This window comes from Orcinus orca, chromosome 10 (assembly GCF_937001465.1).
Source record: "Orcinus orca chromosome 10, mOrcOrc1.1, whole genome shotgun sequence".
Classification (NCBI taxonomy): domain Eukaryota; kingdom Metazoa; phylum Chordata; class Mammalia; order Artiodactyla; family Delphinidae; genus Orcinus; species Orcinus orca.
The window spans coordinates 36,515,141-36,527,618 of NC_064568.1; the positions used below are offsets into that span (position 1 = coordinate 36,515,141).

Here is a 12,478-nt window from a genome sequence, read left to right on the forward strand (position 1 = left end):
TGACGCAAAAAGTGTTAGAGCCAGGAGCCAGGAGCCTCCACAAGGATGGAAGAGAGGAGCTGGGGGTGTGGAAGCAAATCCGCAGGCCATGTCACCTGTCAGAGGCTGCTTCCTGTCAGGAAATGCCTGTACTTTGGGTTCAGATCCCAGCCGTCATTTCCTGTATTAGACCAAGTGATTTAACCTCCCTGAGCCTGCTTCCCCATCTGAAAATTAAGGTTAGTAATGCCTGCTGTGAGGGGTCATTGTAGAGAGTAAATGAAGTGACGTATAAAATGCTGGCACATGGGTGGCAAGTAAATCACAGCGATAGCCATCTTTACGTGCGGTGTGTCAAGTGCTGTAATGTCTTCTGGTAAGAGCGGACAAGGTTGCAGAGAAGGGCTGTGTCCTGGTGACGGTAAGAGCAGGAGCGAATGCTGTGGCTGGAGGAATAGCCCAGGGCAGGCAGAACCCTGGACTTGTGAGCAAGGCTGGAGGCTGGGTACCTTCTGACAGTCACTTGCTGTCTGAGCCTCAGGTTCCTGCAGCCCTCTCTTCCAGAGGCCACCTCCCTGGCTTGGGCATGTGGCTGCGGTCCTCAGTACTCTTGGAGCTGGCTGGGCTTGGGCTCAGAAGGAGGGTTCCTGTTGGTAAAATCAGCGGCGCTCACCCCCCCACCCCTGCTTCCAGAGACTCGGCTCGGCACTGTCCATTTCTGGGCCACTCTGCAGAATCACTCAGAATTTCCATCCCCTCCTTCCCAGGCAGCAGGCAGTGCCCGTCTGGCTGTCAGGACAGAGGGCTGCCAGGTTCCCACCCTCCCTCTGGTGCCCTTTCCTGAGGGAGCCAGGGGGACTCAGTGTCCAGAGGAAGAGCGTGCATGTCTGGAAGGGGGTCCTTTGGAAGCAGTAGGCACTGGCTTCTCAAGAAAGGCCTGTGGGTGATTTGCAGATAAGTGCCTCTCACAGCCCAGCCCTTGGAAGGGCAGGCCCAGTCATCACCCCCATTTTATAGAAGATGAGGAAGTGGAGGCCCAGAGGGATTAAACCTCTTGCCCAGGGCCGCCTAGCTGGTCAGTGGTAGAGCTCAGATATCAACCACGGCCTGTCTGAGTCACTGCTCTTCCCCGCTGCACTCTGCTTTGTCTCCTGACAGCACTGCCTGGGTCTGGGGGCCGCTGCGGTGAGGTGAAGGCCAGTCAGGGCTTCTGGAACATTTCCTTTTGGGATGGGCTTTGAGAGCTGAAGTGTATCGATTCCTGGAGGACTGGAAGAGCCTAGCCCCGGTGGGCCGAGGTCTTACAAAATGGCCACAGTGCCGCAAGCAGACAGGCCGACAGTGGGCATGTGGACATGGCCCTGCTCCTGCTTTCAAGAATCCTCCTCAGGCTTGTGTCTCACATTCAATTTCTCTTTAACCACCAGGGCCTGCATTTTTCCAAGTTCAAATCGACATGCACTTGAGAGTTTGTTATCTATGAGATTAGAACACTTTCCTAAGAAAGGAAAATGTGCAGGTAGGGTCCACGTGCTAAACTGCCCTTCTATGATGGTTGGGAATCCTCTTCCGGGCTGATTCTTCTCAAGGACTCTGAGGCCTGCCCAGGTGAACATGTCCAGGGCAGAGCATCTTCCTGGGGCTAGGCCACTGGATTTATCCAAAAGATGGGCCAACTCAGAGGAGATGCAAGCCGGCTGCCAGTGGCAGGTGTGAGGCATCCTAGGTGAGCCCCAGTCATAGCCAGTATTCTTCAGTGGCTGTGGCATTGAGGGGTGGAGGAGTGCTGGGTGGAGTACCCTGGCTCTGTGGTGTATGGGGAGTTGGCAAGCTTTGAGCCTAGTGATGCCCTGGGTTTAGAGGGGAGAGGAGCGATGAGTGCAGGCAGAAGACAGGAATAGGGGACACAGGCACATGGGCAGGTGGCAGGCCCTGTGGGTGGTGTGGCATTGATTCATCCCACTCATGTGTCCTGGCCCTGGAGACGCAGTGGCTGGAGGAACAGGGCAGGGATGGGGCAGGCCCAGGTGTGGAGCACAGAGGAGCTTCTGATTGGGCATGGGGGGTTGCAAGGTGAGTGGAGGACAGGATACTCGGAGCAGGGGGAAGAAAGGGTAGATGAGGGGCCCTGGGAGCTGGGCACAGGAGCACTGAGGTGGGAGCGGAGCTGCGGAAGGAGACAGGCAGGAGCAGGATGCCCCGTCCAGGGGGTTGAATTTTCTCCCAGTGCCGGTAGAGAGCCCTGGATGACTGGCAAAGCCAGGGAATGATGTGGTAACATTTGGAATGTCCATCAGTGAGGCTGTGGTTGAAAACACTGAGCCCCAAGTGTGTCTGCATTTATGGGTTACTGGGGTTTGGGGGCTGGCCGAGAGTGTCGGCCTCACTGAGCATGTCATTCCCACAGGGGGCGAGCCCACAGAGGAACTGTAGGTTCCTGAGCATCTGCCCACCGTGTCCTTGGGAGGCTCCCAGCATTCTGCCCTGCTGAACACGTGCACGATGCTTCTGGGGTCAGGAGAAGCCTTTGTCTGTGTGCAGAGCAGTGCCTGACTTTTGGGGGACACGCATTGGACTGGAATGAGCCCCCTTAGGAAATCACTTGCCCTCAGTGGTGGTGGAGGAGGAGGAGGATGGCTTCTGCATTTGGGAACTGAGGATCTTAGGCAGAAACACCAAGTCCCTCATGTTCCTGGAGTCTTGTCTGAAGCAGCCCGGGGTGCCTGTCCTGTGGATTCTGACTCCCGCCAGCCATCAGGCCAGGACGTTCACGTAGAATCTGTTTTCCCAGGGGATCTGGCCAGGGCAGGGTTGGAACCTCCCGCTGGTTCTGGGCCATCCCCATTCCCGGGGTGGGGAATTGACCTTGAGCTAACCAGGAGGAAGGGTGACTTCAGAGCCAGGCTGGGCTTCAGGGGTCCCGCACTCTGACAGGCCTAGTGGAGGGCATGCCGTGTGAAGAGCTGGCAGCCCCCGGCCTCTCTGAGGGCCTCCAAGAGCCCACCTGCACATCCCTCCCAGGCCCCTGCAGCCCGGACTGCCAGGTGCTTTGATTCCGCTCCTCACTCATGGCCTCTGCTCAGAAAGGGGGGTTGGAAGGGAGCGCACAAGCCCGGATGTGGGAGTCCCGCCACACCGCCATTGCTCACCAACATTTGGAACTCGTCTTCTCGAGTTTGCTGGTGGTTTTCCACTTGATCCTTCAAGGAGCTCTTCCTCTCGGTGTTTCCTCAAGCACTGACTCAAGACTAAGGGGTTCTCTTTCCTTTCATTGTCTTTAGCCAGAAGTGGATTCCCCCGTCCCACCAGACAGGGGCAGGAGTCAGGAGTCGATGCAGAGCCAGCCCCAAGAGCCCGTCAGCATTCCCCAGACACTGACCAGCACGCTGGAGCACATTGTAGGCCAGCTGGACGTCCTCACCCAGGTAGGCCGTGACATGAATTCACCCCATCGTCTGCACTTGGCCTGGCATTTGGACCATTTGAAGGTGGCCAGCGAGTGCTGGTTTGTTTGTTTTAATCTGTCAAAACTTTTAGTATTTCGTCTTTTTTTTTTTTTTCTCTCCTTAACCACATCACCGTCATCACACCCAACAAGGTTAACGATAATTCCTCAATACCATCCAGTATTCTCAGGGGTCACTTTTAACGGGTTCAGGATGCACAGAGGGAGAAAGAACTAGGTAAGGACCGAGGGGATGCGGGCGGCACATTAAAGAGCCGAGGCGACATCGCTCACGACTGTGGCCGTGGATCGGGTGCCCAGCTCCCCGGGCCTCCCCATTCCTGCTGTCATTAACTGCGCCAGGCCAGGTCGAGGCCCGCTCGGAGCCGCGAGCTCCTTGCCTCCTGGCTCCCAGGTGGCGACCCCAGCAGGCCCGGTGCAGCTGAACAACCCAGTGTCCCTAGACACCGGCGAGTTCCTGAAGGGGAAACGATTGACACAGCTGCCTGCACTGCACCCCCAGCCCTCCCCCGCGGTACCTGCGTCTCCCGGCAGGGCTGGGAGCTGCAACTGGCTCCCGAGCCCGGCCTACCCGGGTCCCCCGCAACCTGCTCTTCCTGATGCCTGTTCCCGCACCGAGCTTTCAGCACCACGACCTCCGGTTGCTGGGTTTTTAAAAAATATAATTATAATGTACCTATTTTCCAGCCCAAATTAATGAAATAGAAGTGCCTGCCCTGGGCTCCTGGCTTTCAGAGCCATCCGATCCCTGGCCAAGCCACTGGACCCCAAAATCACCAACACTGAATCCTGCCAGGGAGTGCCCACCCAGTGCTGGCCTGGGCCACAACAGAGCTTTGAAAGAAACGCTATCCGTTCATTTGACTCTTCGCTGGGTGGGCACTCCAGGGACGTGCCAGGGAAGTGCGTGCAGTGAGTCAAGGCATCCGAGAGCCCAGGCTCTGGGTTCGAGCTTGTACTGCTTCTTATCCTCTGAGCGACCTTGGAGACATCCCTTTGGCTCTCCAAGCCCTGGTGTGTTTATCTGTGATGAGCCTGCCATGTTTGTGGTCAGCATTAAAGGAGATGAATCTGCAGGAAGTGTTTGACCTGTGCCTGGCCCTAGATAGCTGCTCAGTAGATGTTAGCTGTGGCACTGACCACCCTCATCAGGGAGATCAATGTGGCCCCATCACCACCAGAGGCATAAGTGCATCTGGCAGCTCATAACACAGACTTGCATTGCAGCAATTCCAGTGAGAGCAAAGCGCCCTGACGAGAGGTGGCAGCCAGCACTGCGGGCGTGCCCAATGGGGCATCTTCTGCTGGGGTGGAAGAGCGGTCCTGCAGAGGGAACAGCCTGCCTGCAGGTCTGGAGGGGCCATGGGCACATCCAGGCAACAAGCAGAGCCCAGCACAGCTGACATGGGGCATGTAGGTGGTGGTGGCAGCTGGGCCGAGGCAGGACTTAAGGGTCCTCAGGCCCCTTCCCTCCTGGGCTCTGGGTGCAGACCCCCCCGTCTGTGCTGGCTCACGGCTAGAGGGGGAATGCAAGAGGGAGGCCGAGGACCCTTGGGTCTCTGACGGAGATGGAGCTGAAGTGGCGTGGCGTCCCTTCCCTACCTCTGGATCTGAGGCTAAGTGCGAAAACCTCCTCAACTTTGTGTCCCATGGTCCACGGCGTGTCACAGCATCCCAGCTGGTACTGCACACACTGGACCCACTGAAGGAAGGACATTTGAGGGGAAAGGTCAGGCATCGGTGACTAGGGGATGGTGGGACTATGCGCACATCATACAGACATTGCCGAGAGCCTCTTAGCCCTGGAGGAGGAGGCGTGTGCTGAGAGAGGGAGATGAGCAAAGACGTAGAAAACTTCTCCCACCTCAGAGCCGTCAGAAACTGCCAAGCCTGCCTCATGTTCTTCACAGCCTCGTCAAGTGAGAGTTCAGGGGAGGTGGAATGAATTAGAACTTTATAGGATAAAATTGGAAATTAAGTCTGAGAAGGTAGTTAAAAATAGCCTCATTGGATCCAGAGGAGTATAACACTAGAAACATTTCCTGTCACTGTGTGTTAAGGGCGTACATGGAAGGTTTTTGTTATGTGTTAGCAGTCAGGAGTCTGGTAGTAACTTTGTAAGAAACTGGCATCACAGGGAATAAGTGAAACCTTGGCCTGTGGCCGGGGTCACACCGCTCAGCCCCTTTGCAAATCCAGACAGCACTGCCCCCCCACCAGCGGCCAAGCCCATCAACCAGTCGCCCGCTTTGCATTCCTGAAAGCCACAAAGTGTGGCGTGTTCCTGATGGAGTCAACATATTTTGAGGCAACTTGGGTTCCACAGATGAAGCCCCCAGTTGAGACCTTAGAGTGCAACCTGTTTTCAAAATGGCATGGGGAAGCGTCTGCACGAATTAGCGTACTACCTCGGGCTTGGTCGCCAGTTGTTTTCCAGGCCCACGTCCCCTCCTGGAGTTGGGGCCCTAGCTGAGGTGTTTAGCTCCAGCCAAAGCTGCCCCTCCCGTTGGGACCAGCCTGGCTGCGGGCAGCCCCCTCTCTGGAGGCTCCCCTGAGGCCTAGAGCCGGGTGACCACCGCTGTCCACCCCATGCGGGTAGCTCAGCTGGGGCTCTGCGCCTACTTGGCCTGTGGGTGTTGGCTTCAGATGCTTTCCCCTCAGCGGCGCTTCTCACCCTCCTGGCGTGCGCCTGTGCTCTGGAGGAGCAGAGGTGTCGCGGCCACCCCGACACTGACACCTACTTCAGAGTTCTCTGTCTGAATCATGCTGTTCTCCTCCGTCCCGCCCCATCACTGCCCCTTCCCTCCCCCACAAGGAAGTCTATTTCTAAGCGGCCTCCGAGAGGGACACTGCCTTCTAGGTCCTGTGGGCCTCCGTCCTGAAGAACATCCTTCAGGGAAGAAGCCCAGGGCTGCAGTGGGCAGTGGCCAGGATGTTTACTGAGCGAGTCACAGAGCCTCCAGTCCCAAGTGACAGAAGGCGCTCCGCTCTGGATGCGCACTGTCCTCAGAGCCTGCCTTCCCGCTCAGCAGGCTGGATGCGGCCCAATGATCGAACCCTCTCTGAAGGTGTGTGGCCCATTTGGCACCCGTCTGAAGGCTAAGGACCCGGCCTCAGTCCTCGTCCGTAGCCGCTCTGTGCAAACCAGAGGCCCAGAGGTCAGGCGGCTGAGCAGGCCTGGGGGAAAATGTGGCTCAGAGCTTATTTGGGTGCAAGTCCTGGCTTTTCCACTTCTAGCTCAGTGACCTTGGGCAAGTCACTTAACCTCTTCGTGCCTCAGTTTCCAGATCCGGGACACAGAGCTGATAATTGCATCCACTTTACGGGCCTCTTGTGCGGATGGGATGTGTCAGCCTGTGTGAAGCTCTTTGAACGGTGCCCAGCAATGCCATGTGCTGCTGACGTGTTCAGTGCTGCTCCTGCTGCTGACCTTGTCACTCTTCAGGGCCTGGCTGGCATGGGTGCAGGGGGATCCTCACGACGGCACCAGAAACAGCTCCCCAGTTCCCCCTGCCTCCCTGCCCAGGAGAGCCATTCCCCCGCGCTCACAGCAGGTGTGGAGGGTTCCCTCCGTGCACACGCGTTCACTGAGCCTTTTCTGTGTGTGGGGCCCTGAGCGAGACCCAATCCCACCCTTAGGAGGGCCCAGGACTGAATCTGCTGATGTCAGAGCCAGGCCTCCTAGGAGGAGCAGGCAACCAGGACCGTGGGAGACAACCGGGCAGAGTGTGCCAGACGGGAGTCCCGTGGGCCAGGTGGAGAGGGCCACGAGTCCTTTGGCCTGGGCTAACAGAAGAAGCAGCGTAGGCGTTTGCACTCCTGGTACGGCCACTGAGCAGGGCAGAGTCGGGCCAGACCCACGCTGAGGGTCTGTCATGGAGTAGGGACAGGGACACAGAGAGGTTGGGACCTGGGCCAGGGGTGGAGCTGTCAGGGCCCTTCCCCCAAGAGGTGAGTTCTGCAGCCGCCCTGGCTCAGGTTCACGGCAGGAGGGAGGAAGCGGGTGAGGAAACGGGCAGGACAGCACAGCAGTCAGCCCCTGCGATGCCGCTGGGCTCCCAAGGGAGTGAGGCACTTCCTTTAGCCCCCATGGAAAGCAGACTGCCCCAGGGACATGTGCGGCATCTGAATCCAGCCCTTTAACTCCTGAATTGGGGTTGTGTGGTTTTATTTTTTTAGGAATACCTTTTTAGTAAAGTGCATACATTGTTTTTCAAAAGTGTATTTATTCAGGGAGATAGGATGGGATGACCTTGCAAGGTACACAGCCCTTCGTGCATCTCATGCCCGGACAGGTTCACTCTTCGGGCTGCCCCGGGCTGTCGGGTCTCCCCACAGTGTTGTTTTAAATGGGAAGTCCTCAGAGTGTAGGGATCACTTCCTCATCATAATTTTCCTCCTGATGTTTATCTGTGGCCTGCAACTTTCCAAGGGCTTTCCTCTGCAGCCCTGTGTTATCCTCCTGCCTGGTGCTCACAGGTCACCTCATGCCTGGTGCAGATAGGGTGTTGTGCCTAGATACGGCTTGTGCCTGGCCCAGCTCTGGGGTCCACTCAGTCTGGGGCTTCTCCAGGATGCCAGGTGATCCTGAGCTCGACCTGCTGTAGGTCAGAGCTTCCCCAGCTTCCCTTGCTAACCATTGTGTAACCATTCCCTTGCTAACTGTGTAGTTAGGTACGGCTTCATTGAGAAGTTTATCTGCAAACCAAACTTGACCTTTCTGAAAGTTAAGGCCAGAAGCTCTTGCTCAGCCCTCTGTGATCACAGAGTCCAGCAGGCCCGGCCCCTGAGGTCACCAGCCAGAGAGCACACCCCCTTGCCCTGGCCCTTCTTTGTGTGGGGGAACCCCCCCCTTGCCCCTGTGAGATTGCTGTTTGGGGCCTCACTGAGCCCCTCAGTACACTGATCCCAGCTGGACCCTGTGTCCTGAGCAGCCAGGGTGTGTTTGGCCTTACACGTCCCTATCAGCTGTGGGGAACAGAGGTACCTCCCTTGGGTGTCAGGGCTGCTCTGCTCAGCCCAGTGAGCCACTGCCCATTAACCTGGACGTACTTGCCCTCCTGGTCTTGAGGGCCAACTCCACTGCTCATCACCTGGGTGACCTTGGGCAGGTAATGTTGCTCCCCAGAGCCTCAGCTTCCTTGCATGTAAAGTGGGGACAGCCAAGCCTGCTCGTGTCCTCTGAGCACTATGGTGAAGCTCTGGATTACCTGGGTGTGCTAGGTCGATGTTCTCCAAGGGTCAGTGTGGGAAAACACCAGTGTGGTCAGGTGACACAGGAGTGGACATTCCACGCATGTCTGTAACTGCTGGAGTCCCATGAATGCTTTTGAGCTGCCAGTGAGATCTAGTGGTCTGACTAGGCATTAGGATGAGAGGGAGACAAAGAGGAGGTCTTTCTCAACGTCCAGGAAGGCCCAGGAGGAGGGCCCAGGAGGTGACGAGAGGGACTGGGTGCCTGGGGACTGTTGAAAATCAGGGGTGGGTCGTGGGGCCCATTAGATGCGGTCCTTGAACCCAGACCCAGGCATTGGGGCCAGGATTGAAGCTTTTCAAAGATGTATATATATATCTTGTGACAGCCATCCTCTGAATTGAGTTACCGTAATGGTTGTGGGGGAAATAGATTTCCTAACGATGGGATTTAGGTTTTTCTTTGGGTGACTTTTTGGTTTTCAAAACCCCTCATGGGAATTCTCAAAAGCAACTAGGGCTGAGGTCACAAGTATGGGTGCTGGGAGCCGTGTGTGTGCCCCCCCCTTCCTCTCGGGAGCCTGTCCTGGGCCCCACCTTCTCCCCTCCCCATCTGGGGAGAACACACACCTGTCCTGCCGCCACCCTGGTCACTGTCCTGCTGGGCCCGCCCCAGTCTTCTCTTCCTGAGACAGATGGCTCAATCCCAGAGGCCTGCAGGAGTCAGAGCAAAGCTCAGACCAGGAGTTAGAAGCCGCAGATGCTCTGGCACAGCCTTGCCTCTTCCTGAGAAAGCCATGGTTTCCTCCTCCACTGAGGGGAAACTTGAGGCCCTGCCCATCTGTCTGCCCTCTGGGGTGGGCAGCAGAGGTCGGCGTCTCAGGTGGGGCCGGGACTGCTCTTAGGGCCTTCTTTCCATGAGTCGCCCCTCCCCTCCACCCCTGGCCGGGCCCCTCCCCTTGTGGCCACTCCAAGAGGAGGGGCTCCCCAGTGGACCTCTGCCAGTCCTGCCTGCTTGGTGATGGGCATTCAGAGGCCCTGACCTTTCCCCTGGTGTTCTTCTGGGGGTTCTGCCAAGTGATTTAGGGTCCCTCTCGCAGGTGCTGGGACGGTCACCAATGAGCAGGGAGAGGCTGTTTTCACAGCCAGAGTCCCCTGGGAGCTCACCTCCCGCCTTGGCTCCCTTCACTTCCTTCACCAGCTCCTGAGTGACAGAGGTTGGGTGGTGTCTGGAAGTTGCAGGGGCCCTGGGTCTTCCTCGAGGGCGAGGGTGTGGGCGTGGGGCGTGGCACGGCAATGTGGGCGGTACCCGGGAGCTAGGGAGGCTGCAGTGCGGGGCCTGGGCCCGGCAGGCGGCCGGTGGTTTCGCCTCAGAAGCCCACAGCAAAGTTATTTTTGACTCCGATTTCACGTCTTGCTGCTTTTTAAAAATACCAAGCCATGAAATTCCTGCTCCAACTGTGTTTTCTCATGGCAGCTGTGCTTGAGGCTGGCCACAGCAAGGCTGTGATGTCACACATTCAGGTTCCTGTGACTCACTGGGGGCCGATGGGCTCGGGGACCGGAACATGTGCGCCGTGGGAAGCAGCCGCGGGCAGGCCACCCAGCCCTGTGGTTTAAAGGTCCAGGTTGTTGCAGCGCTGCTGACCAAACTCAACAAGGATAAGGATTTTGGCCTGTTTGCTTTGGGGAGTTGGATAGAGTGACCCATTGCTTCAAGACACCCTGCCCCAGCCCCCCAAGTTCCTGGCGGTTTCCTATCTGATGGGCTGCTCGGGTGAGGCATCCCACACAGGGAAGGTGGGAATACTGGGCAGGCCCGGTGTGGGCCGAGCTGCCTGACCATTCTCAGGGGCTCTCGGGGTCCCTCTTTCCCGGACGGACCAGCTGTTGTTTGTGGAAAGAGACTCCAGGCTTTAGAGCAGTTCTGCCATTTTCCCTGGGGGCGGATACTCCCAGGTGTGCCCAGATGGAACTTGTCGGGATGGTGTGCAGTGAAAGCACCTCCCCGCCCTCCGCAAGTAATCCCCTTTTGTGAGGTGTGTGCAGCCCTCCCAACGGCGCTCACACACCCAGGCAGGACCGCAGGGGTGATTGTTGCTGGTTTCCGCAAGAGCGGGCCCTCCCTCCACAGCAGCCTATCTCGCCACTTAGCCTTGACCGTGTATAATGTATAATCCCAAGTGGGTTTAGCCAGCCTCCTCTTCCTGGATATTTAAGGGCTGCCCTTGGGCCAGAGTCGACTTCAGGACAGCCGGACCTCCTGCCACTTGGGGTTTGGAGACTTGTTTTTCCTCTGTTAAGAGCCTGCTTCCTGGGGACAAGGGACTGAAGACACTCTGTTAGACACTTGGGGTCTGACTCTAGCCAGTTGCAGAGGGGCTGGGCCCTGGCCCTTCCCCAGCCCTGTTGCTCATTTTGACAGTTTATCCAGAGGCTTCTCCGGCTTTGCAAATGCAGAGGCATGGGGAGTACCAAGTCAGGGCCAGTGTGCTGGCAGCGGTCAAAGACGGGGCGAGCTTGTGTTTATTATTGCGTGAGGGGCTGGATGGCAGCTCCGTATTCTATCCTGTCTGCGGTCGTGGCAGAAAGCACCCCCTCCCCAAAGAAGCTGCAGATGGAAGGCCCCTGCCCACCAGATGGGCTCGGGATGGCTGCGGTTACCTCTGGGGCCTGGGAACATTCACGGTCTTATGAGATTTCCCCTGTGAGGCCCAGAGCAGGCCTGGAGCTGGGGGCTGGGGAGCAGAGGCTGGAGCGGGAGATCTAGGAGAGCTAGGCCCATGCAGGGACATCTCATTCAGACTGACTCTGGATGATTCTGAGAGGAGGGAGGAAGGGGACCCAGGCGATTTGCTCTCACTGCTCTGGGGACCCAAGGGCCCTCCAAAGAAGGGTCAAGCACAGGCCACAAGAAGGGGCCTACGAGTCTTCTGGTTGTGACAGGCAGCCTCAAACGGGCCTACATGGCTCTGAGATTAACCAAGCCCCAGCTGCCCCATGGCCACTTGGCGCCCTTCTGCATGGAGCGCCGTGAGAGCTGGGTCGGGAAAGACTGCAGTCGGGCCTGCCATTTCCCTCCGCCCGCTCTGCAGAGGGCCCTTTCTGGGCCTGGACTGTTGGTACAGACCCTCACTGTACCCACGGTAGCCTCAGCTCTGTGGGAGGAGAAAAAACGGAAAGGAGCTTTGAACTCAGCAGAGCGTGGCATTTGGGGGAGCAATTCTGTTCCCCCCATTCTGATCTGGGCCTAGGTGGTAGCTCCAGAAAACCAGCCAAGATGAGAGGCTGGGTCTCCCACTGTGGCTCAGCAGGCACTCCGCAGGGCAGGGGGAGCCTGTGAGCCTTCGTCCCTGAGGTGGGACTGTTGGACAGGGGCCACAGTCTGACTTGCCAGGCTGCACTGAGTTTTTCCGGGCCTCCAACAAGCTACCAAGCAGTCTCTGACTTGTGATGGTTGTGTTTTATCGGGTGCTGGCAAATTAACTATTTTATATGGATTGCTAAAAAAGTGAGCATCTGAAGAAAGGGGATACTGAAGGTGGTCAAGGCCAAGGTTCATGCCCCGCTGTCAGCCCTGTTTGGACTTACCCTGGAGCCAGAGTACAGCTGAGCAGTGACTGGCATCCTGCACCTTGGGGCCTGTCCCTGTCAGACACTTGCCTTCCCTGGTGACGTGCCCATGGCTGGCAGAGAGATGAGCTTGAACCCAGGCCAGGGTCGGTGTGGCGGGGGCTGTGGCTCAGGTCTTCCTCCTGGTGTGGGTAGCACCCCATGGGGCCCTGCAGCATCCGGTTTTAATGGATGTTGGTGAGTGGCCCCACTTTTAATAGCTTCTCC

The 12,478-nt window shown here is 57.5% G+C and overlaps 1 protein-coding gene across 1 annotated transcript in view; it reads left to right on the top strand.

Moving 5' to 3' along the window:
• POC1A (POC1 centriolar protein A) overlaps nucleotides 1-12,478 on the top strand; it is a 76,429-nt gene that overhangs the window by 51,976 nt on the left and 11,975 nt on the right. The window contains exon 10 of the mRNA XM_004267878.3: nucleotides 3,261-3,404. Within this exon, the coding sequence (XP_004267926.1) occupies nucleotides 3,261-3,404 (144 nt within the window). The remainder of the gene's footprint in view (nucleotides 1-3,260; nucleotides 3,405-12,478) is intronic.